The sequence below is a fragment of the Dromaius novaehollandiae genome, chromosome 2 (assembly GCF_036370855.1).
Source record: "Dromaius novaehollandiae isolate bDroNov1 chromosome 2, bDroNov1.hap1, whole genome shotgun sequence".
Classification (NCBI taxonomy): Eukaryota; Metazoa; Chordata; class Aves; order Casuariiformes; family Dromaiidae; genus Dromaius; species Dromaius novaehollandiae.
In genome coordinates, this window is record NC_088099.1 from 59,488,043 (window position 1) to 59,514,733 (window position 26,691).

Sequence of the window (26,691 nt, forward strand, 5' to 3'; positions counted from 1 at the left end):
ATAAAAGTCCACATTGATTACTTAAGTGCAGAACTGGCATATCCCCAAATTAAGTCATTCTGACTGAATCTTACAATGTGAATTCTCTCTCTAAGGCCACTAATGTTGCCAAATCATGTCGTTTAAGTGCACTCTGAGACTCTCTGTTTCATTAATTTCAAAACATTTGGGGCCTCTTCCAAGATTTGCACAGTCAAATCAGTTTGTCGGTTCCTCTTACAACAAAATAGCCATTTCAAGAGGGATGTTCTGGACTCTGCCATCTAGTGTAACCTGGGTATCAATGATTCATACCTTATTTTACCACACAAACACAAAGGTAAATTAACAGTAGGGAGTGCAGGAAACTAGGGGTTAATGCAAAGTGCTTGATGGATGTAATACTACTAAGGTTAAAGGAAAAGCGCATGTTCAAAGATGAGCAAAAACTTTTGTTACTTGTCGAGCAACTCATACTGCTAGAAACAGAAAAGCAAGGAAGCCAGACCTTGGGCTCTGAACGTGAGTAGCAAAGGTCTGAAGCTTAAAAGACCTGGAATTTTTTAAAAGAAATTCCAAAAGGATATTGTGCCTAAACTCCATACTCTACAGCATCAAATTACTTCAGTGCTAATTTGGCTTACACTGAATTAACATTCACTCTTGTAGTACTAAAGACACATTACCTATGACATCTGATTTAATGGTAAACTTCATTTCTGTTAAAACAGGCACAGGCCCTCTCTGAAGCAAGATTTTTATGAAGGTCTGAGCCAAGTTAATTCAAAGTAATTGAAGAAATATCGACATCAGGAGCCTTTACATCAGGCTCCTAGTCATAAAACTTCCAATAATGGAAGATGATAATAAAACACCTCTAATAATTATACTTTGTCCCTGCTATTTCTGAGGTCAGTGGAATTTTCCAGAATGAGAAACCAATGACAAATTGTTCTTTCTGCTTCAGTGTGACTCACTACAAATGAAACTGAAGTTAGGTTGCTGTGTATCACCCCTGTCTTCAGTGTGTTAGGTACAGAACCATTGACTTGTGGGAGAAAAGGGGTTAATAGCCATGCTACTGGTTCCCTTGGTATGCCCTCAGTTTCTGGCTGGTGTAAATACGTGAAACAGTATCAAAGTTAATAGGGCTTCATCCATTTACATAAGCAAATCTTGGATATAGTCAACACAAAACAAGACAAAAAAAACCAACCAATATACCAGTGTTCTAATATGCAAAAGGTCAGCAGCTGGACATCCATGTTCTATCTCATATATGAACATATGTTTTTGACAAAGCAAAAAAAAATGTGGGTGCCATATGTACCCAATCTTTCTAAACTTTCAAAACACTCTGGTCTTGACCCAGGAATAAGCAACAACACCAAAAAGTTTTTTGTAATCCCAAACTCAAACAAAACACATGCCCATGAGTCTCACACAGACAGCATCTAGAATAACATAACACAAAAATCCATTAAACAAGTTTAGAAGTATTGATGATACAGAAGGCAGTTAAAGAATAGAAAGGATCATGGAGAAAGCTGCCTTTGACAGCTCTGACACAAGTCAATCAGTCATTCTAGAATTAACTCTTCATATGGCAGGTTGTGCGGTTAACTATCAAACCAATAACACAAAAAATCACTATGCTATTTTCAAAATGTAGGTGCACATACTGCTTTTAATATCACATATACATATTGCTATAATCTAACAAAACAGCCTACCTGCACAACAGAACAAAGATAACGAGTGGCATTGGAAAGTTAACTATTTCCTGATTCACATGGATTTGAAGTTCTGTCTTAATACTTGATAAATGTAGGTGAGCAGAAGGCAGGTGACAGATAATTTCCTGAACATTTGCAGGCAGCATGATATTTACTTTATTTATGGAGCTTATGCAAGGCAAAGGTTTGTTCCAGAGACTTCAAACAAATATGTAAACCATTCGGATGAGAAAATCAGCCTTCCAATATCCACATTCGCAACTAATTGACATCCCTTTAGGCACTGAAGACAGTGAAGGATGCACATTCCATCAACCAAGTAGCCAATAACCATTTTGATAGTCTCACTATTACACAAGAGTTAAACTGTTCAACTGGCTGAGTTGCTCATTATTACAATCATGGTAATAAAGTAATCAAAAATCTTAAAATTCAAAGGCTGGGAACATAACTAGATTTAGGTAAATTAAAAAGAGGAGATCCCCTTTAAAAAGCAATCATCATTTGAAATAAAATCATTAGGCCAAGACTAATGGAAAGGTGTTTGTATCAGTATGGGCTCTTTGTTTGTCTGCCCTAAGACAAGTATGGAATAAGAGAAAAAGAAAGAAGACAACAACAGTGGTTTGCTCCAAAGGCCACTGCAGCCAGTGAGAAGACGCTGTCTTCAACAACCCAAGATACCTTCAAACTTCTACAAGACTTTGCATTTTCAGCCTGGTAGTGGATCTGCACTAAGCTCTAGCTGTGAAAATAATCCTTTTGCCCTGTAGCGACTCCCAAAGAACATCGCTTTTTAAACACTTTTCATTGTGTAGCTTGAGACAGTGAAACCCCAACTGTTTATTTTATGGAGTTCAGAATCCTCTCTTTTCTGTCACAAGACTTACTAATGCAAACTTCATGTGCTCACCCCTAGTCCCTGGGTTCATTCCCAGAACTATTTCTGTTGTTGAATCACTAACAAAATGAGCTATTAATGATCCTTTTTCTATTGCCCTGTGCCTTCATTTTTACTCGGGTGCCCTAAAACATCCTCCTGACAATATTTTCCAAAGCTCCTTCTTTCAACTGTCCTCTGGGAAACATCATAGCAACAGGATATGCAGCATGACGCTATCAAAGGCTTCTATATAGCAAAACTTTTGACAATAGAAGTCCCCTAATGGGATTTGATCCCAGGTCCATAGAAAAAAAGCATTGCAAAAACCTCCCATTTTTTTCTTCTGCTGTAATTATCTGTTATGCTTTTCACAAGTACTTCAAAGTCATTCTCTATTGTTCTGTTACTCTGAACTTCAGCTCAGTGGGGTTTAGCTTTTCAAAGAATCTCAAAGGGGATCTTAATTACCCATTTTTTTCGTTTAAAAAAAATCTCAAATCCATTAAATGAAACTTCCTTTTAGATCTCAGAATTTCCTGTTGTTGGATTTGCAGAGAATTAAAGTACAAAAAATGCAGAGTCTCGTATGTCTAATTTTATCTAAAGATCTCATTCTATCACAGTTCCTACTATGGTAAAGGGACTGAAAAAGGCCTGGAAGACCAAGCTCAGCTTTACCAATGACTAACTAAAAAGTTTCAAAAACCAGTGAGACCTACCTTTCTGTTCGCTTACTTTGGCTAGCTCTCAAGATATCCACTTCTGAACTAGAAAGCCACTAACAATATATGTGCCATAATTGGGAGATGTTTACCATATCTCTGGAGTTTTAACCTTAGTTTTGTGAAGAAAACTGTAAACCTCCAGTTTACAGAAAAACTCAAAAAAATGGTAGACGTTAATGTTATTCACTGAGTCATGGGCAAAACTTTGGTCCAGAAACTCTGCCCAAAATCTGAGCAGGTGGAAACTGCTGCATGTCCAGAGCCAGATATTACTGTTTTGTTTCCAGGTTTAATACACAGTGTTAGCCAACGCTAATCAGGGCCAGATTTTCTTGTTTCTAAAGTATATGCTAGATCCCCTACCCTCAAGAACACTTGAAATAACTCCTCTCAGACTCCTGTAGTTAAAGAAAATTAACTCACTGCATGCAGTCCAACATCAGGCATTCTGCAGTAAGAAAATGTTGTTTAAATCTACAGCAAGTGGTACAGAACAGCAAATTCAGGCTACTAAATGCAAACCAGAAATTATATTCCTGTTTTGATTTAAATTTGGAAAAATGAACTTCATTATTGACTTATCAGGTGCCTAATATTACTCTGGGGAGAACAGAGTAGTTTAGCTGAGGCCAGTACTAAGAGTTACTGCTAGTCTGGATGCCTGCTGGAAACCGCAATAAAGCATATGCGTCCATGCGACATCCCAATCACCATTTTTATGAACATGTTCCTATTTATTAATAGTAGCTGCTCTAAATTCACTCAAGTTTTATGCCAGCTGCCAATTCTGGGTCTAGTACAAATTTGAGATATATTACAAGTAAGTTCAACTAGAAATGATGAAAATAAAAGGTGAGTAAAGAAGTGCAGCATATGCCAACAAGGCAAGTTCATTGCAGACAAATAAGAGGGCAACTGAATGGATGTATATACCAATAATTCCCGAAGCTTAGGTGAGTTCAACCAGTAAAGACACTCAGGCAATGGAGAATAAGGTATCAATCACAAAGAAGAAAAAATGGCACCAGGGAAGCAAGGATATTTCCCTCCTGCTGTTCAACTGCAATACCCTGTTCTCTGCCCTCAGACATTCAAACTGTTCTAGCCATCTGTATTCATATTTTATTTCCCTTTATACACAGCTCTTGGACCTCAACAGAAGACATTCAAAAACCAGTCACCAATTACACTGCAGACAAAAACATCTGGAACATAACATGCATGGAAGGAACATGGGGCACTCAAAGACAGGTGACTGAAATCTGTGATACACATTAGCACCTTTCTTTACTTGATGACTCAAGAAAAGAAAGTATTTTGTAATACACAGACACCTCCAGGTGCTAAGAATCAATTCAATTAGCAGCATTATCACCAAACAGGAGGCTGAACTTGACAGGTAAGTTGCCTCACATTCAAAATGCTTTTTAAAATCCAACAGCAATTTTGATGGTTGAAAAAGTGGTATTAATGGGGATGGAAATTTGACAAAACTCTGTTTATGTATAAGCAGTCATAACAGATGCAATCTAAAAAAACATTATTTAAATGAAGACAGTCTAACACAAGTTCAGATTTGGCTATTCTACATCCATGTTGTAAAACTCTGCTTTCTGCTCTCTTAATATACAGACCTCCAAAAATCTAGAGCTGAAATCTCTAGAGTAAGTCCAGTTTTTCCTCTTTCTGGAGTTCCTTCATGTCTGTTATCTACAAAGTGTCATAAAACATCTACTGATCATGCCTACAGAGAAGTGGCTGGTAGGGCAGCATAATAAGGAGACATAGCTAGACGCCCAATTCCTTAACTAAAAGGAATACTCCATGGAAAAGACTATTTAAGGGAAGTACTCCTCGAGAACAGGCATTTTCACAACCTAGTCTCAGAGACTTTAAAACAGAAGGGACTGATACAGTCATGTCTCCTTCCCATCTGCTTATCTAACACTAGATATGCATCCCATAAGTCAGGATTCACCCAGCCCATTCCAAAGTGACGTTGGTAGTTTGTTCTTGTACATCAGCCAGGGACATTTTGTAGGATGAATGGCTAATATTTAAAGTAGTTCAACCTGCTTGGTCTGACTTGCAGCTGTCTGGGACAGCCTTTGTTTCCTCAAAAGAATTGTAATTTCTTCCTGAAAGGCAGAGTGGCTAACCTGACGCAACAGTTGCAAGGACTGAAGAATACCTGCAAACATGCCTTCTTACCATAAAGCACACCTGTAACAGCCGTCCTCTTCAGCCAAGCAGGACTGGATTAACCAACATTTTAATCCTGCAAGTGCATTTATCAGTAAATCCATGGACATAAGAACGGTCAGCCAGAGGTTAAAGGCAACCTAAGGAAAAATTCTCCTGCAATATATCTTTCTCCATTAGCAAATCTAAAGATGCTTTTTAACAGCAAGCCTGCCATTCCCAGAAATACAGCACTGAATGGAAACTTCATCAATTTGCTGTGGAACACTGCCATATTACTCTGACTTTAAATAATAACCTTATTTTTCAGTTGCTCTTTATGGCTCTCAGCGTCAACATTCTAAAATGGAAAGTATCCGACAACGCAAAGCCATTTAGCATGCTACCATCAAATGAGGACATGCAGACAATTCTGGATCATTTGAGTACTACAGCTTTTAACGGCAATGTTTTCAGAAACCAGAAACAATTTTCAGATCCTGAACTTCAGACATTTTACACAGGTGCTTTTTTAGCACTGCAATAATTCTGCCCCTTTCGTGGTACTTCACTAGGGAGGCATCAAAAAACCAAAGCACTCACCACTGCTAGCCATTGCTGAAATTCTTGGCATAAATGAGTGACTGAATTTCCCCATAAGGAGATTTTAAAGAGCCAAATTAAAACCTCAGGAACTTTCATTTACTCTCCAGAAAGCACTTATTGCTTTCAGCCTCTAAAATCTGGGCTTCCTAGCTCTTGAAACCTAATGTAGAGACAGTTTCAGACCTTCAATTCTGTTGAAGATGTATTTACATTTCAAACCACTTGCAAAGCAACACTAGAGACTGATGTAAACTGGATTTTTTCCTTACCAATTTTTTGGAAAACAGGAATGAGACCAGGAGCTAGAAATGTCATTAAAAATATGTGCAGGAGTTAATGGTGTGTGACAGAGTTCAAGTAAGGCCCCACTAGGTAAAGTCTTCCTTATAAACAGTCACCCGGACCCAGAAACATGCAGTTGAGAAAAGCAGGACACAGTTTCTTCCACACATTTTCTATAGTTTAGATAAGAATTGTGAGGGAAGCCACACACCTCCACTGATAGGACTGGCTATAGCAACAGCTAAACCAAAGCCCTTTACAAATTCAAAGTCTTTTTGATGGATTAGATTGATGTTCCTTGCCTTGTGCTTATTGCTAGTCTGTTCCCAATCCTCTGCCTCCACCTCACCTTCCCATATTCAGTCTCTTTATATCAGCCTCACTTATAGTGAGACCTTTTCCCCTTACCTATGCCCCTTCAGTGATCTAGCCTCTTCAATTTCCCTTTCCATTTGGTTTATCCCCTCCCTACCACACCCAACCCCCCAAATCCCCTCACTGAACTACCAGTGTTATTCCTCATTCAGCTTATGTATAATATCCCTTCTCGAACCTTTCATTCATCCTGCCTTTAGGACAGGATTGTCTCATCCTATCAACTGCACCTAGGACAAAGGAAGTATTCTGCATGGGTCCTCTGGTACTATAGTAATGAATATAGTAGTCAGCAATGAAATAACAACCATAGTCAAGACAAAGACTGTATATGGCATGACTAAAGATGCAGTAACAGAAGGTAGAAAAAAAAATCATGGTAGTCTTTAGCTTACACTACCTTACTGTTATAACTTAGCTTGCTTGTACGGTTAGAGTAGTAAAAGCTGCTGATTCTCCCCTGTAAGTGAAGAAACCAGATTTCGGTGTCCTTCACAAAGCAGAGAAAAGGAAGTTTATGTAAACTTGCGCAGCTTGAAATAGTTCTTTGCAAAGTATGTCAGTAAAAATAGATTTCATACAAGTCTGTACTAAAACAAAGGCTAATTAGCAACAACCACTTTTTCTTGAGGTCAAGAGAAGTTACACCTGGGATGATTTTAGCCTAGAATAACCACACTTATCCATGTGATTATTTTTTAAACTCAGGACACATAACATTTCACCTTCATTCTTGATGCTAAAGTGACAGGGCTAATAAAACAAGTTATTTTGATAGGAGGACACAACCTACTTGCAAATAACACTTCTGTCTCAGTATTCTCTACCCAGTGTAACACCCAAGACTGCTGTAACTTAAAGAAGTTAGTCAAACATTCTCCAATTCCTTTCTTCTGTGCACTTCTCTCTCCCTTCTCCCCCAATTTCTGTAGCTGGCAACGCTCTGTGGATCAACACTCCAATCGTTTCTTTCTGACTACTTACACACAACAGAATTTTTATGAGATCTCAAGCAAATACAGCTGATCAGTAATCATTGTTTCTGAGGATTTTTCATTCTTTTATGATTTCCTTTAATTCACAAAAACCTCATGGTCTCCTAGTCCTGCAACTGTCTACTTGCAGAGACTCCTCCAGAGCCAGGGTCCAGGAGCCACAAGATTGCTGATACCCAGAGCAGTCCAGTATGATTGTCAGTCAGGTGTTGCCGGAACCTTGTCCTGGATTCAGAGCTGAGGAATACTGAAACTGAAATGATTTCAAGAAAAACATTTCAGATTCACTGTGTCAGCATCTTTTTCTATCATTTTGCTTGGACAGAAAATTTCCATCTATATCTTTAAATAACCTACCAGCAAAAGTCCTATTGGCATAAACAGGATTTCTGTCCCAAACTGGCACAGATGCTTTGAAAAGCCATCTAAAGCACCAGTAATTCCTTTCAGTGCAGTTATGCTCAGAGGATAGGAACCGATTGTGGTAGTCTCAATCAAGACATTCTACTTCTACTCGATTGTATTCAGCTTCTTATTCCAACTCTTCACTGAAGCACTACACTTAAAGGCCCATTAGTGCTACAGTAAGAAGCACACCATGCCCCAAGAGTCAGCCTGCACAGACCTGATTGCAAGAGAAAAACTTAAAATTCCAAAGGACAGACAAAAAAGTCTGCTGTAACAGAGTACAGCATAAAAGCAACACATGCAAGGTACTGCAATACACTGAATACTGCAGTTCTGTAACTGGGCATGTGTCTGGTTTGCTTTCTGTCTTCCAACCTCTAGCCTCAAAAAATAGGAAAGGTGGGCCATAGAAATAAGATCAAGATACTTATCATTCTTCCCTTCAATATCTGATGCAAAATATGTCCTTTCAGCTTATCTTTTTAAATCAAAAAATACTTAAAATCATATCTAGAAAATAAATCAATTGAGCACTTCTTCTGACATTTCTTGCTGATGTTGCGAGTAAAAAAGATCCCATTTTGGGTACAGTGCTAGTTCAGATGTTTTGGATGGCCCTGTACAAGCCTCTCCATCCTTTTTTCTCTCGTACAACTGTGGAGGTACCTACTTTAGGTTTGTTGGAATTAGATGATGTGAATACATCCTCCCCATTTCATCTCTTACTCCAATTCCTTTTAACCATACAGCTACCCCCCACCAACTCTTACACCTATGGTGAAATTGAATAGCTGTATCTGCCTCAGTCAGTTAACAGGAACCTCTCTGCAAGGTTCCAAGCATGGTAACAAGTTAGAGACAGTTCCCGCGGTTTATCAGAAAGCTTCTGAAGAACTACATTTCTGCACTGGAGGATTTAATAGCTCCAAGCCTATAAAGATTTATACATCTCCACAAAATGTCAGTAAATCTGCAGCTATCATACCAGAGATGATTAGCACTGTGCATATTAAACAAAGGGGTAGTGAAATCTAATTTGCATATTTCTGACAAGCACACAAATTCCCACTGCTTTCACAACACAATATCTGCACTGTTCATTTTATTTTGATTAAAATTAACACATTTCACTGATATCCTTTAAAGGAATGCTCGCCTCCAAACTCATAAATGCACCATTGATCTACTGCACTTTGTCAGCAAAACAACGATCATTCCTAAGATGCCTCTGAAAAGCTACAGGCTCTAACACAGATCAGTCCATAAAGTTCGCACTGACGTAAGAGATGCAGAGATGCAGAATTTGCATAATCAGCTCATTTGCTGCATTCAGCAACATACGACATATTCTGCCAATTCGCACCCTGACTGGAAGGTTGCTCTAGTTAGAGGAAACTGCTACATTGCAATTCAACAGCCATGAAGTAGATTAGCTGAGTACCAGCTAAGTAAATAAGCAAATGAAGATATATGTAAGTTATTATTACCTTTGCTCCACAGACAATGAAAATGACCTTTGTTGAAAGGCTGGTTCAGAATAAGAAGGCAAAACTTCAGGTTTCCTATAAGAGAAATGTTGATTCTTATTAGCAACAATATTGATTTTTTCCCCCCTTTTCTTTATTTTGCTTTTTCCATGTTTAATTTTAGTCCAAGAACCTTGGAGCAACTTCACTAATTTCTTCGCTTCTTAGGTTTCACCATTTTCAGACAGAGAAGCTGCCAGAGCTTCATTAGACACCTTTTACTTGATAGGCTTCCAGCAAAACCTTTTAATGTAGAGGAGATTGTTATTCACTGTAGGCCATCCTCGATAGGACCCCGCATCTATACAGTTCTCTTGTTTAATCTCCTGCTTGTTGCTGGCATCTGGATACGACATTTATTGATATTAGCTTAGCCCTAGCCTCTATTAACAGGGAGGCTGTAGCTGACTCAGAATTAAGTTGTCTCTAATCTAGGTTCAATAGTCCGTTCTCCCAGTGGCTGCAGAACTCCTGCTGACATCACTGGCTTCTGCTCCTACACTTTCATATCACCTAGCAGCTCTAATTGTGGTCTGAGACTCCACTGTGGTAGATGCTGTACACAGAACAAAAGGCCATGCCCAAGGAGCTTAAAAGCAAAGACAGTAAAGGCAAAAGCAAACTTTAGTCCGTTATCTTGGTGATACCACAGATTAAAAATCTCATTGGATTTACCAGCAACCTGAACTGCTCCCACAGACTGAACAGGCTCTTTTCTAAAGCCTCCTGCCCTAAAAATATGTCAACTGTGAGGGACAAAAATAAACTTACAAATATAAAGGTCTCAAAATAAAAGGATTCAAGATATCCCAAACTTTGGTTTCAAAGAGTAAATACAACCCCTACATCTTATTAGGGTTGCTTGTGCTGGGATTTGCATTATTTCACTTCCTAATTATCTTGCCTATCATACAGGAATACAGGTTTCCCCTAGAGCTTGATATCCTTAGGCAATCAGGTTAATGAAGTATTATTTGGTCATGTGCAGCCACTGTAATTGCAAAAAAAAAAAAAAAAAGAAAAGAAAAAAAAAAGATAGCAGAAGGCAGAACGAGGCTACAGCTGAAGATGTAGCGTAAGTCATATGACATTATGAGGTAAAAAATGAATGTGGTGAGACTAATGAAGGTACAGGAACATCTCAGAGCGGGGGACTGAGAAGACAATAAATATTGAAGACAATAAAATTTTAAAATCGCGAATGGCTGTATAGAGTAAGGATTAGGAGACTGCAGCACCACTATTCTGTCTCTCACCTTCTGAGTCATTTTGAGCTCTTCTACAGATCCACTTTGTGCCTTAGTTTCCTGATCTGTAATTGGAGGCAACAGCATTGGCCTCCTTTGTAAATATCAAGAGGTACACTATTGAAGACCTAGATCATTTTTACTTTGGTAAAACGTCTACGTGTTTACCACAGATCTCTTCTGTGTGACCCTTAGACAAATACTTTCCCTCATGTTCCACACTTGCATCTTTGCCAACACAATCCACACACCTATTTAGTCCAAGCATATCATATAACAGGGAAGAAGCCAACATCAAATTTACTTAAAAAAGAACAGAGGGGTCAGAGGACCAAGTAAATAAAGAGAAAGGTGGGCAAAACCTTTTTCTTTGCTTAGTCTGAACAGTTTTGCCTTGTCCTTGAACTTAGAGATAAAGCTGGAAAACAATACATTCAAACTAAGTACCAATTTCCAGCTGCCTCACAAAATGGGACCTCAGCAGCAGATCTGCTAATGATGGTTAAGTGAGAAAGGCTGCCAACTCCTTATATTAAACATAATCATCCAGTGATGCCCTCCACTGAAAGAGCCAGCAAACATAACACGTTATTTTACTTATATGATAATACAAATAGACATGGACACTGTAAACCTACTCCTGCAGGCGAATCACAAAAGGCATTCCTGTGTCTGTTTTAAACCTTAAGCTATATCAGCATATGGAAAAACAGTAGATTTTAGCTTTTTTTTTTTTTGCACATTAAGTGGACTCTTGCTATATAATAAGAAATGTTTTTGAGGACAAGGCCCTGGATGTGGATATCCACACTAAGACTTCAGAGGTCGATTTTCAGAAATCACACCTCCAAGGGCTCCCAATGAGGTCTATAAGAACAGCTGGTTCTTATTTATTCAGTTAATGCAAAGGAAAAAAGGAGCAGATGCCCCCAGCACACCTAATTAAGTTTTTTCTTTTTTTTAAGCACAGTCATGAGTTGCCAAAGTGCAGAAATAGAAATTATTGTTTTTCCTGCTTTTAGAAAAGGTAACGCTACAGCCATTTCAAACAACTGCAATTAATGCATGATAAAATGCTATGATTAATGCTACCCAAACAAGCCTAAATGTCAATATCATAATGGTGCTCACTGAGTTAATATGAAGCTGCATAAAGGGTTCGGTCCTCAGTATATGTAAAACAGTAATAAAATTGGACTGCAGTAATTTACAATCACTGCCCTAAAAGCTATTAATAAATTGGGACTTCTGATGGCAAAGACTGCATCAGCGAACAGAATATGCAGCATCCATCACTGAGGAAAAACTGATGAGAGCTCACTTTGCCACTGCTCCGAGTACTCTACTGGCTATTCGTTTGAAAACAAACCTACTTCAAGGCCATTTATCTTTACAAAGCCTTTAACAAATTAGGAAGCATCTATCTCCTGAACTGTCTTGCCCATCCGTTTTTCAGAAAGGTAATTAGCACCCTGACCCCACCATTAACAAAACTCTGCTCTTTTGGACTAACAGGGAAGAGAACTCTGAAAGCAAGAATTCAGCACAGGAAATCTCTTGTCCCCAGATACGGATCTCTCCGCTGCAGAGGCTTTTGCTGGCCTCGCTGCTGCTGAGGTGGAACAAGTCAGCCTCTTCCCTGGCCTCTTCCATTTTTAGTAAATTTCTCTTTCATTATGTACTTTTCTTGCAGCTTTTGCAGAGCGAGCAAATTCAGCCATCTGCAGCACATGCAGAAAAGAATAAATTCTTCCATATAAAACCTTCAGCTTATTTTTGATGCTTGCACCGACAGAATGAATGGAGCAGACCCCACAATGTAAATCCCCTTGTAGTTTTCAGTAGCTTCAGACCTGTGGAATTTGCCACACAGTAAAGCCTAACTTTTATGGGACGGGGAGAGGAGGACGAATGTAAAAAGTTTTCCCCATGTATTTAAGGAACCAAATTTGTTCATTTCCACTCTTACCCACGCTTTCCATTTGCTGCTTATAAACCCTGCAGCCTTGTGGGCATAACTTATGCAATAACAGGTACCCAACTATGTCAACAGTCAGTTAGACTCCAAAAAATACAGCTAAGAGAAAGTATTCATCTCGTCCATACTCTTTTAGGGGCTCTTGGAAAACTCCTACTCTTTGGACAACGTTGGCTCATTTTAATCCTGCAGCAGAGAACTATTTCCTCACCTTCCTAGGTCACAGCTTAATGAACAACAGTACACGTCCCACGGGGATGGTCAGCAAATAACGTCTTCCCTTCTGAAAACCATTCTTTTCTCTTCTCTGTTTTCCAGCTTTCACTTAGCCTCACTACTACTTTGACTAAGCTTTTTTCATGGTTGCTTATAAAGGATTTTAATCAAAGGTGTTGTGAACATCTCTCTAAATGACAGCCTGCGTAATGCCCTTACACCCCATTTCAACTCTCTCAGAAGAATTTTAGTATGTTTTAGAGGCACACATTTACTATCCTAAAAGCCTTCTTGGCCTCTCCCTGTCACATTGTATCCATCTAGCTATTCTATAAATATTTATAATATCATTATGCATTTTTTATTGATTTCCCCTTGTCACATGCCAGTCTTCAGGCTGTATGTCTGCCACAAATCATATTCAATAGGCATATATATTTTTAAATACAAGCTTTTGTCTGGCAGCCAGTGTAATAACATACCCTTCTCCTTTGTTTCTTCTCAGTGTTAGAATAACACTGTCAGAAGTTATTCCGCATATTGCAAGTTTCCTGGCTATTGTATTTTCCAAGTGGAAAAAAGTTTTCATTACTTCAAACAAAAAGCCCTTTGGGAAAGACCACTGTTGTTCTCATTCTTAGTGAAATGATGTAAGCTGTAACACACAATGGGGTATATGTTGTGCTAAGATACTGGCATGCCTTGGGGTGCAAATGAAGTGTGAATCCAAAGTCAGAGCTTCAGCCACCAAAAGGGTCTCCTGCTAAGCCATGCTATTCATGGCTTATTGCTTGCCCGAAGAGCAACCATTCTTTACCATTCAGTGATCTATCAAGGGATCGTCTATAAAGACAGGCAGGTTTAGCATAGAGCAAGGAGGAACGAGATGCTTTGTATGAGGGAGAAGAGATTTTTACTGTTAGCAAAATATTTCATGAGTTTAAAGTAGAAAGTTGCAAGCAGGAAGACAGCTATAAACTTTCAGGGAATTTCCTCACTGGTAGAAATACATCTAGATATTCAAGATATTAACCACGTCTTTGCAAAAGATACTGCAAAGCTCTGGATCACTCATGTTTCTGATCAGATAGGTCAGAGTCCAAATATGTGATGAGCTTTTGAAAGACAGAAACTCAGAATGAGCCCACTGAAAATTCCTTCTTGGATGAGACAGCACAAGGAAGCTCATATTGCTGCTCCAACATAAACCTACTTTTCAGGCTTAAAAAACAAAGACCAAAAAAAAGAGTGATCTAGTTTCCATTCAGGAAATTCCTACACCATAAATTAGGTTTTTAAATGAACAGTCACTGCCTACTTATGTCACTGATATCAGATACGTGGGAAGGGAAATGGAATTTTTTCACAATACCAGAATACTGACACTGATAAAAGACAGCTGAGTAAACAGTCTGAGGTTGTTCTGCTTATGATAGTTGAAGTTTCTTCTCCTGCACAAGAATTAGCATTGAAACTGCGATTCTAAGAATACCACAGAGAATCTATATTTAGAGGGAGCCTATCGTAACCAACCCTAAAAAAAAATCAGTTTGTGAAACCAGCAAACATAATAAAACAACTTTTATGCAGAACTACAGTGAAGATGGATACGTGTATTGCTACAGCTAACCAAGAAAAACGTACTGAAACAAATAGCTACGTTAATTTTTTTAAAAAATGAATACATCAAACTTAACTATTTAACTGAAATGGAATCTACCAGATAGTCAGAAATGACCAATTTTCACTTCAAAGATTTTCTTAACATACTCCGTGGAATGAAAGACTTGGTTCCTGCATATGGGTAAGTGTTACTAAGTCAGAGAAAAGTTGGAATGGGAACTTCTGCTATTGGTGAAACAGATTTCACTAGCACAGAATAATTAAAGAGTGAGTTAATATAATTAGGAAAACAAAAACAGCATTCAATGCCATAGATTGCAGTAGACAATTTTAACAAACACTTAAAGAAAGAAGATTTTAACAGCAAAATTCCTGAAATTAGAAACATGACTATTTATTAAATAATAATCTATCATCTTAGACTACAATCTTGTTTATATCAAGCTCAGTTAGAGGAACACCACTGATTACATCTGAAGTATTCTGGCTTTACATTCAGGTAAGAGAAGGGAACCTAGAATGGTATCTTTTGTTACCTCCCATAGCAGAAAATGATTGTAGCATTGAATACACAGAAAGGAAATATATTCTAACTGCTCACTCCAACCTCAAAAAGCTTCTCAGTAAAACATTTTTGCATTTTGTTGTATTAGTCCTAGTACAATTAGCTGTTTCTTTGACATTCATCAGCACTTTTATTTCAGCCATAATGGGCTGTTCGTTCCACATATTACTTCCAAAAAAATCCGAAACACCAAAGCAGAATTTCCGCTAAAGAAATGAAAGCATGCTGTCTAATTTTTCACCTTCCTTTTATGGAAAAGGAAATAGATGCTTAGTACACAGACACAGATGTTACCTAAACCCAGAGAACTTGGATTTTTAAACTAAAATAAATGAGTTTGGGGGACCAGCACTAAATGTACATCAGTTTCTGTCAAGAAAGCACCCGTCCTCAGGCTTTAAGTCGAAAACAACGGTGCTCTGAGAAGAACTACTTGCTAGTCTCTACGAACATTTATGCCAGCTTACTGAAATGGACCCTTTCATTCTGAGCTTTTTCATTCATGGTGCTGCTATTAATAGCAGTTACCATCCACTTCACAAACTACTCAACTGGAACAACTTCCCCATTAGAAATGAAGTAAATAACGGTTTCATTAGAAAAAAAAAATAGGGAGCATAATTACAAGAGAACGAGTCCATCAGACTTCTAAGCACCCCAAGTTTCCTGGAAGAGTTTCTTGGCTTTTTGTTTTGTTTTGTTTTGTTTTTTTTTAACATTGAAACAACAAAGTCTGTAGTTTCTTACCTAACACGTGGCTGCAGTCCCTAACAGGCAATTTACTCGCTGAGGTGGGAATTATTCTTCAAAGTTCACTTTTGCTTCACAGGACAAAACTGTAGTTTTATCAACTGAATGTCTTTGGCAATCCACTGACAACGGACACTATCAATGTCTATATTAATGTCTATAATGTCTATATTAACAAGTAGCATGGCATAATAAAAGCAGATCTACAGAGCAAAACAGTTGATGCTGAAGGTATGATGTCTGCACACTCTCTGTTTTGGGGAAGAAGAGAGGGAGGAAGGCTACCTGAGGCTGGGTCTAGTCTCATCCTGTGGACTAAATGCCCCTTAGCAGTAGGAGAGCACTGTGTGTGTTCCTGGAGCACATTTTTAGTTTCATTCAAAGGCAAACTATAGTTTGCTTGTTCCAAAACAACTATGCCATGGGAAGCAAAGCAGTCTACAGTAAGCAGACAGGATCAGGAAACTTGCTTCAAAAGCATATTCTGGATCCAAAATAAATGCTAACATAGATGTACCCACAGTCATATGGCTTTAGATTATCAGTCTTTTCTTGCAATGCCTTTATGAAACAAGTAAGACTAATGTCACAATATCAGCTTAATTTAAACATGGTCTAGATTTCTGAAATCTTATACTTGCCAAACTGTGTCTCTAACTTCGGATTGTTATACTTTAGAGCCAGCGGGACACTTGTACCTGTTGCATAGAAACAGAGAAGGAAGAAATTTGTAGGGGGTTTTAACCTGAAACTTGAACAAAACTTCATGGTAAATTGCTGTAAAAGCACTTAACATGAAATCCCAAGATACCATTTTTTAAGGTTACATTTCAGATTAGGAACTCACTTTGTGCTGAATAGATCATGTGTCTTATACAAAAAAGCACTTTATTCTGCCATTCTGCTGCCTGAACTAAGTTTTCCACCATCAGTGCTTCACTTCATTTGGAAACCCAGTGCTCTGCTGAAATACTGAGGAATCAAAAAAGGACCATTTCAAACTTAATCATTCCAAATCAATACTCTATAATATAAATGTTGCATGTATAAGAAGTTTCCCAACAAATCCCATAGAACTGCTACTTTTAGAAAGGAAAAACTTATTTTAAGTCAGTCAGTAAAAAACATTCCCTATGTCTGTGCTCTTCTTAACAAGGTAATTGTCAGCTTTAATTCAGAGAAATAGTTAAGCTTGGACTATTGTGTTAATTATAGCCACTATTTATAAAACACTGTGTGGCTGCATTTTACCACCCCGAATCCTAAGCCTTCAAACAAGCCATTTAATTTGCCTCTCAAGTGTGACAACTCCAATAATAAACTAGCGCAAATTATGCAAAAGGATCACAGACCTTACAAACATGTTCTCAAACTTATCAAATGAATAAATCAAATATGCATACCCAGCTGCTTTTCATGAAAATGCAGTTATCCCCATCAATCTATTTTAGTGTTGATTTTTTCATGCAAATTCTATTGATTTTTAAATATCTTACAGCTCCTAAAACTCTCAAGGCAAATTCCAGCAAGAGGAGTAGAATGAAAGGGGATTTGTGCACACAGTCCTACTGAAGAGATAAAAATGTGGTACTCTCTGGAGACCCCTCCACAAGAACTTATGTGGAAAAATTAAAAACAACTAATTTTTCACAATAAGTCACAAATGCAGCCATACACATGGGACAGCCCACTTACATTACTGGCTACTGCTGCTTCCAACAGAGTGCTAACACTTTGCAATGAAAACTTTTCAGTTAATTTTGGTGCTTCTCTGGAGACTCTGAAGGCTTCATTTTTTCATACGCTCAGTATGCAATGGGACACTTTTCCTACAGACTAAGCTACATTTCTGAATGCTTGGAACTTCTGCTCTTCAGGTGTCAAACATCTCAGTCTGGTCAGGCAGAATAATGGTGACTACAGTTTCCCAGTAGTAAGTTTTCAATTTTAGGTAACTTGCCCAGCATCATAGAAAAACTCTGGGGCTGAGGAAAAGACAGAATTCAATTCTCCAGGGCTACATTCAACCAAACTGAATCATGAGAACTGCCTATTTAAAGAGACATCATAACAATCACACTTCATACTATCATATACATGGAAATGATGCCTGTGCCCCTCTGGCAACTCTTGTTTGAAAACAAAACCAAAGTAATCAATCACTTTGAGGAGATAAAGGCTTGAAAGGTACACGAACCCTAATGCACTCCTGGAGAGATACACTGACATATACACCATTTGCAATCACAAGGTCTTTCTCTTGGTTTACCTTTTACCCTTGCTGCTTGTCTCCAGAGAGATGTTACTGGGCTATCCATCCATCACTCGCTACTGTGGAAAGCCTTGTGAAAACACGTCTTTCATTTCATCCTGAGCACAATGAAGTTCAGAATTATCTGGAAGCAGCAGGGATTTTTTAGCTGAGATGTTATCACTTTATGGGTTATACTCTTCCAGTTCTCAAGATTATCATTTGGTCTCTCTTAAATTGCATGGCAGTCCCAAAAGGAAAGAGATTTCTGGTAAAGCCACAGATAACTAAGGGCCTAGGAAATTAGTCACTTACATTTCTCTCATCCTGCGTCAGGGAAAAAAATAGCCACCTGAGGCTGAAGAGATGACCAAGGACTAACATAGCAGGAGGGGCAACTTTCTGCAGAACAAAAAGTCTAGACCCCAGAACCGCAAAATTTGATTTGACCTTTCATATTTCAGATAAAGTTTAAGAGTGCAGAAATTTTGCTGCAACTACCTTCCTCTAAAGACAAATATACTATGCAGACAAGTCATATTAGGAGACGGTACCTACTTTACACTTTCAGTCCTATACCAATTGGAAGCATTTAAAAGACAAGAATTAGACATACAGGTTTGCTATAAATACATTGATAGAGTTATGCCTAATTTTACTTTCCTTTTTAAACTTTCTAAACACCGTGCAATAGGATTGGAGCTTAAATCTACATCAACATGAACATACAACAGATGTGAAGAGAACCTATTAAATTTCCATTTTACCTTTATGCTGAAAAATAAATACTAACTGTCATAAAAAATAGCTTCTAATTTTAACCTTTTTTCCTCAACAAGATATTGAAATATCTTCATTTTAGAGAAATTAATAATAGGAACCACCAACCTCTTCAGTGCCCCCAAAATTACTACTGCAGATATTCAAGTAAATTGCAAACTTGGAAGAAAGCCAAAGACAGTTGCTTACTTCCCCGCTGGTCAATAACCAGGTCTAACATAAAGTCCTCCTTGCACTTTGAAAATGCAGCATCACATTGTCTGAACGTATCATACTGACAAGACTTGTTACCTGAATTTCTCCAACCCTAGGGATACAACTAGGCACACAAACTCCCTGGCTGAGTTATGGCCTTCAGCCGGTACAACAGCTGACTGACTCTGATTGTTGTGCACAGCCATTCCACCTGAGCTTTGTCCTTGCAATGGTGCGGTTCGATGTGCATGCTACAACAGTGGCATGACCTCAAGGAATAACAAGGCATAGAAGGCAGACAATGAGATTCAGTGGCCTCTTCTGGCACATTGGTACTAAGCACAATACACCAAGCAAGGATTCAGAAGTGTTGCTTTGCAAACAGCGTACTTTGTAACATACCTTACCTCAATATAGTAATTAAACATCTTTGGGTATTTTCTATAGGATTAATGAAATTTAATATATATCTAATGATAAGTATATTAGGGTACTAACCAAACAGTAACACCAAATGAACATGTAAGTGCCTGACTCCTCAGCACTCAAAACCCCTGCTCTGCTGCCACCAAGCACTCTAATGACACTTCAGTTATTGGCAGCAACATTTCCTAGGCACATAAAAGTCTGATTTCTATCTGCATCTAGAAGCACCTGAAGTTTAAGAGGCTGACGCAACCTGATGCCTTCTTTGATCTCAAAACACCACTGCTGTTCACAAACCAGACATTTCTCTTCTGATCTCATTGGAAGGGCATGTCTGGTAGCTGCTCTCATAGCATACCTAATGGCTGTGGCTCCACAGCATCAACCATCTCCTTTCTGAAAACTGGGAACAGAGTATACCTTTTATCACGATGGGTAACTAGCTGGAGCACTCCCTCAGGAGGCTGATGACCCACATTCAGGTCCTTCCTGTGTCAGAGGGCATTCATATCCAAATCCCCCTTCAGCCAAGACAGCACTGTCTCCATCAAACAGGGGTTATTCTCAGGCAGGCACGTACTTCCCTTTCCCTCTCCCCTCCAAAAGTTAAGTAAATTATTTGAATTATTTTTGTTAACTAATTAAACAGGAGGAGCATGTGGAAGTCTGACTCTGCAGTCTGCTGACCTGGATACAGTTTGTCCTCCAAAGTTCATTTATCCAAGTGTATCTTTCACACCTCTGGTAAGCCCTCCAAGTACTTCATCATGTTATTACAAGAACATTATACCCACCATTGACTCCTTTCTAACATGTGTTTGTGCTTTCATAGAAAAGTGTAACCTCTGGTTTTGCAGGATATTTTTCTGTGAGAAGAGGGGTACTCTGACTACTCGCAGATGATTTGGGACTCTGAGTCATAAAAAAAGTAACTAACTTTCTGCAGCATAGCGTAAAATGACTAAATCCACAGAGGAGTAGGATTTTAGATGCCTCTTTTTTCCTTTTCTCTCCCCTCCTCATGGTCTTCCTATAGAGGAGCTCAGCCAGGTTCCTGCTCAGCACACTGTTTTTCCAATGGGTTGTACTCTTCATATACACCAAATTCTCCCTCTGCACTATATACACAATCTAACTATTATGCTCATGCCCAATATACTGTTAGGAGGCCAGTGGCTAAAACTCTGGTGTGGATTTGCTGACTATCCCCAAGGCTAAATTCCAGAATTACTTTGTGAGTGCAGGAAGCAACATATCATTTTCGGAAATGCAGAAACAGGGAACAGGCTTTATGTGACTGCTGAAAGATCACAACCCTACTCGGCGACAGGGTAAACACTCCTTACTGCTTTTCAGCCCAATCTTGCCTTAAAAAACTACCCATCATAGATACCTTCTACCCAAATTCCAGTTTAGACAACTTCACAAACTTCTGTTTCCTTACTTCCCTTCAGCCATTCCAAAGAAATACAGCATTTTTTACTGTTCTAAACTCTAGTAAACTAATTAAACACTTATTTAACAACACCTAGCATTCAACTAGGCTACTCTGGATTTTGGAATCAGCTGGATTTTATATTTAGAAGGTGCAGTGAGACTCAGAGTTACATAAATTATAAGCGATCTCTGCAACCATCCGTTATTTACTGAGCAATTACAGGCACAATCAATGAAAAAGCTCCCATTGACTCTAGTGAGACCAGGATTTCATCTTATATGCGTTGATGAAAATTCATACCAAGAGAGTAGGTTCTCTAACAGAGCCAGCCTGTCCTAGCTGCACACCAGAGAAGACGTAAGGGCCCATAACCCCTTCTCAGTCCTGCGGTTTTCCCAAAGGAGATTATTCTATACTTTGAAGTGAGCAGATTTAATGAAAGGTCTGGAGCACCATCTAGAACTTTCACTGGTCAGTAGGGGCTTTTACAGGAGACAGAATAAACAGTCCGTGTGTCTGGTGGCAGCGGCAGGAGGGAGTTCAAGCCCCAGAGTGAGATTCTGTTAAAAAATAAAGAACAAGTGAGCGTTTTCTGTGATTATCCTGAGAATCCTTCCAACTGAGGTAGGAAGTAAAAACAATGACTGTTTGACAAAAACCTTCACAAACATTCTACTTTTAGAGTAATGCCTTTTGTTTTCATGAGCTTTTCTCAGAAGCTAGTATTTTGAGAGTTAATTTTCTACCCAATGGAAGTAGATGAGTTCTGCAGCCTGTTTTAGGACATTCTATAACTTTAAATCCTCTACAGGCTTCTTTTTTAACAAAACACGTTTAAGACCTACTTTTATTTATTTTATAAATAGATAAATCTACATCTAGAGAAAATAAGCTAAAATAAACTAAAAGAAAGCTAAAAAGACAAAGGCAGTGAACATTGCATTATACTATCAGTCACGTAAGCAATTTTTATGTAACTTGGATGAGCTTCCCCTTTAGATTTTATTCTGCAATATGTCATTCTGTTGCCTTCTGGCAGAAAAATAAGATCTAAAGTCAAAGTTCTGTGGACTGAATAGCTCTGACAAGCTATTCAGTGGGCTTACGAAAATCAGGAAGCGGCTAACATTTGTATTTTGAAATAAAACAATTGGACGATAAAGAAATGGACACAGGCCACTGCCAGAACATTGCTGCTTGTTCCAAAAGTATACAAAAATCACTTAATGTTGAAAATTTAGTAATGAACACTGTTGATCCTTCACATAACTTTTAACCAAGACTGTGAAAGCCCTTTGCAATACCAAGTTAATGCTAAATGGTACCAAGTTAATCAGCAAGTGGCCTGATAGTATTATCACTTGAGAACACTTTGCAGCATAGTAGAATGCGATCCAGCAAATTCAGGCTCACAAGAAAACAGACCCACCATACTACCCCGTAAGTATACTACTCACACAAGTAGACCCATCACAATCAATACAACCACCTCTTTCCATAAAATAGTATTCACACAAAAAAAGGCTTGGTAGGTTCAGTCACTGCACAAAGTCAATGATAACTGTTTTTATTATAAGCTCCTTGTGTTTGTTTATAGTCACTTATTTGACATGCTGCAGTTCATGTATAATTAAAAATAACGGTTACTTTCTTCCTTCCTCCACAATACAGTAAAGCCTGTAAGTAAAGACAAGCTCTGGGACCATTAAGAGAGGCCCCTGTTTGCAAACTGTCTTTAAAACCAGCTCCTTCAACTTCAATACTAAAACTGTCAAGCTTAATTAAGAGTTATGGGGCATAACCGTTTCAAAGCCATAAATCCATACAGCAGAAAAGTAACATGACCATCTTAGTGAACATCTCTTTTTAAATAAGCAATATCTCTTTCTGAGCCCTAATTTAGGTTCCTGATATGGAACTTTATATTGTAAATATCTTTATTGCTTCTCCTGCTGTGAATGTAAAGCCTGTCATGAAGTAATTTCATTCTGATGTCTTCTGGTTTATTTGACTATTTAAAATGGACTTCGATGCACATTCTAGTGCTTCCACTGCTATTCCACCCAAACTCACCATAGCTTTTTGAGATCATTCGAAAACTGTGCAGAGAACTGCATTTGTCTCCATTTTTTTTTTTTAATATTTTCTTTTTCAAGTTAGGCATTTGAGCATGTGCAGCTGTTCCCATGTCCTCACAGCCTCAGGCAGAATGATATTTAAACAATTAAAGATGTTTTTAAAGGGCAGACCTTAACATTCAGCATTCTAACATTCAGTCTGAAAAGACTGGGCATCAATGGCCCACTCCAGAAAATACACTAAAAAACCCCACAGGCTTACATTTAAATTTTAAAGCAATCTCATCCATTTCAGAGGATCTGCTCTGCTTACATCTGCTTACATTTTACCAGCGCTCGGGACGTCTGCTGAATCAGTATCCTAGCAAGTATGAGATCAAATCATAAACCCCCGTGCAATTTGCATCATATTGGTATTTTTGACAAGTCTGAAACATAACAGACAAATGCTTACAGTGTTTGACAGATTTTAAAATCAAAGCAATTTTGCCATTTTCTGTGTTGAAAAAAAAGTCCCACTCAGTCTTACCATTAACATTCATGTATTTAAAGTCAGTTTTTATCCTTTAGAGCTGAGAAGCTACGCTTGAAAATGCAAATCCTAAAGGATCAAAAACAGAAGGATGATTAAAAGTAGTATCACATTTATTATTACTATTTCTTAATCTAATCATTTCTGTAATATGGTTGTGTGAAGAAACCTTTTGGCTTTCTTCATCTGCTCCATGGACAAACGGAAGACTTCAGTTAACAGAACTGCTGATCTAACAGTTTGTTTATGGCCACCTCCTTCAACATAAAAGTGTCCTTAAATTTTAAATGGGTTCTAGAGGTCCCTTGATGCATTTCCTTTTATGTGTTGAACAATATCTGGGTCAACTCAGAGGAAACCATCGCTGAAGATCTAGAAGCATAATTTCTACAGACTGAACAATAGGACTGCCAAGCTGTAACAGATTTTTGTCAGCTATTCATCAGATCGAGAGAGGTACAGAAAATACACCCTTACCAGTGAGTTAACAAATTTTGGGAAGACACACTAATAAAAAGCTAAGACTCTGAAACTCTTTCTTCTCCATTACTCTATCTGGAAAATGTGCTTAATAATGCTGTTTGAACTTAAATTTCCATTTGTAGATTTGAAATCACTTTACAAAGGTGCATAAGCATTATTATTCTCATTTCACAGTTGGCCTTGCTAAGTAGAGAGATTTGTAGCAATTTATATGAGAAGCAGTGTTCTCCAGTGAATAAGTTAAAAGTCTGAAATTATCTCCCCAGGGCTTTCTTCCCAGCTTTGCTATAAATTTCAGTCCTACAGTGAAAGTCACTGTGGCAAAACAAATGCAGTCTCTCTCAAATTGGTGAAATTATTTGGGGATATGAGTCTGGGCCAGAACCTCACGACACAGATCCCCCAACTTCCTGCCTAATGCTGAGGAAGTCAATGAAAATTCACTTTTCTGGACCACTGAGAAAATGGTCATCGCACAGGCTATTGCAGTATTTGGATACAAAAATATGCAAAGAAAAGCAACAGCGCCCTTACAGAAGTAAAAGGAAATACAAGGATAAATAGCACTCGACAGTCTGGAATTTGATTAGAAGGATTCCTTAACCGTCACCACCCATACTTTGTCCTCCTTGTCTTCTGTTGACAGAGACTCTCTCATTCAAATTTCCTGTAAATACAGTTTTTCTTAATCTGTATAATTCCTTCTGTAGAAAACAGCACCTACACATAGTAACAACCCTACATAAAGGATTCAAATTTTGTCTTGGAAAGCATTACTGTTTGACAAGTCAAAGAATTCAGGAAAATATTAAAGAGTATATCTGCTGTGTTAACTGGAGCTATTTTAGAGCCTTCTATTCTCAAATATCATTTAGTCAGTTAGGTTAAACTTTAACCAACAATTACAATTTCACATCAGATTAAAGGCTAAAAACGTGGAAGCCATAAGGTATTTCTCTTTTTTTGAATTCTGTGAATTTTAAAAATCAGGCCTATAAGGCTAACACGTAGGAGAAAGGATATTCAAGGTTGCAGCCTTTAAATTATTACTTTTTCTTAAAAAAGCAGCTTACTTTCAAGGTCAGGCCTCACTGTGCCACAAAAAAAGGCCTCTGCTGGCAGAGTCGAAGGAATCTCTCACTATATGATCAATCAGCTCCAATGTTTTCCCAAATATCATCCGGCCAAGAAAGGGCAGCATACGCAACTACAGCTAATTAAGCCAAAAATATTTCTGCAGACTTTTAGCTTTAAATAAGTAGTCTGTCTTACTGGAGACCGCAGGTATTTGCAGAACTGGGTTTTTAAAAAAATTGGCATTAGTTGCCACTGAAATTGACCTGCTTAATTATAACGTGTTCCTCAGTGTTGTAACCAGTGCATGTTAAAGTTGCATGGAAAGCCAGTTTTGTACAGAAAGGAGGAAAGAAATATTAAACAAAAGTGAAACTACCTACTTCTCACTATCTTTAATTCAATTAATTGGAATAGCTTAGCAAAATTTATCAAACCATTTTTCCAAGCCCCATCTGTAAAATAAAGAACAGAAGATGACAAACCTCTAATAATTTAAAATTTTGCTACAGAAGTTTATACCTTTGTATAATTAAATTATTCATAACCAAAAGGTCTAAAGAACTATTAATCTATCTTGTATAACAGAACCATTTTCTTCATTCTCATATACTTCTAGTAAGTGCTGTAACATCTGTTCACATCAGCCAGAAACACCAACAGCTGAAAACCCCACCAGGGTTTTGCTAGTTTACTTCAGGGTTGCATCACCTCTCCCTTAGCACAGCACAGGTTTGTGTCAACACCCAAATCCATGGGCTAATTTGCGTCCAGTTGTGGTAACTGCTACAGTATGTCTTTGGAGAGTGTAACAACGCTTCTTTACAAAACTCTATTTCTAACATCCATAGACTACAAACACAGTGAGTCAAAATTTTGTATATACAGCTGCATGTTGATGGTGGTGAGACGCAAGAAACAAAACCTTTGGCTCATATCCATACATCAAACATGTTCAGTTTAAGAATCAGCATCAGGATCTTTTGGTCAGCTCTGCAAAACACCATCATCGGCGAATCTGCACAGAAGCGGATCCCAATTAATAACCCCTTTGCTTGCCTACAGAGAATTGGCTATGGCTCCTTCCCCTCCTGAGCAAAGCATTAGAGGCTTCTCCATTTGGGAATGTCTCCTTTATATGGGACACAAAAGGTTAGAGAGGATGTTGTGTGGGAGCCCTGTACTCTGTAAAATTTCACCAGAAAAGAGAAAGTGCGGCAGAAATTGCCATCTGCTATTCTAGTGCACTTCCATGGTTAACAGCTTTTGATTCTCCTCTACTGTAATTGGACTACAACCAAATCCAAGTTTCCTGTCAGCAAAATCTTCCGCGAATACACACTTTACTTTGAGCTTAAC

At 38.3% G+C, this 26,691-nt stretch overlaps 1 protein-coding gene across 11 annotated transcripts in view; it reads right to left on the reverse strand.

Moving 5' to 3' along the window:
- The window catches only part of TPK1 (thiamin pyrophosphokinase 1), a 311,398-nt gene that overhangs the window by 242,205 nt on the left and 42,502 nt on the right, over positions 1-26,691 (reverse strand). For 7 of the 11 annotated variants that reach the window (XR_010387697.1, XM_026121431.2, XM_026121435.2 and 4 more), the window contains exons 3-4: positions 16,717-16,773; positions 9,658-9,732 (exon numbers count right to left, since the gene is read on the reverse strand). The exons of 2 other annotated variants lie outside the window; for them this stretch is intronic. Coding sequence is in view for 8 of the 9 variants with exons in the window: in XM_026121431.2 (XP_025977216.2) it covers positions 9,658-9,732; positions 16,717-16,773 (132 nt within the window). In the remaining variant the exon portion in view is untranslated. The remainder of the gene's footprint in view (positions 1-9,657; positions 9,733-16,716; positions 16,774-26,691) is intronic. 2 more of the 11 variants (XM_064506631.1, XM_064506632.1) reach the window with 1 other exon arrangement.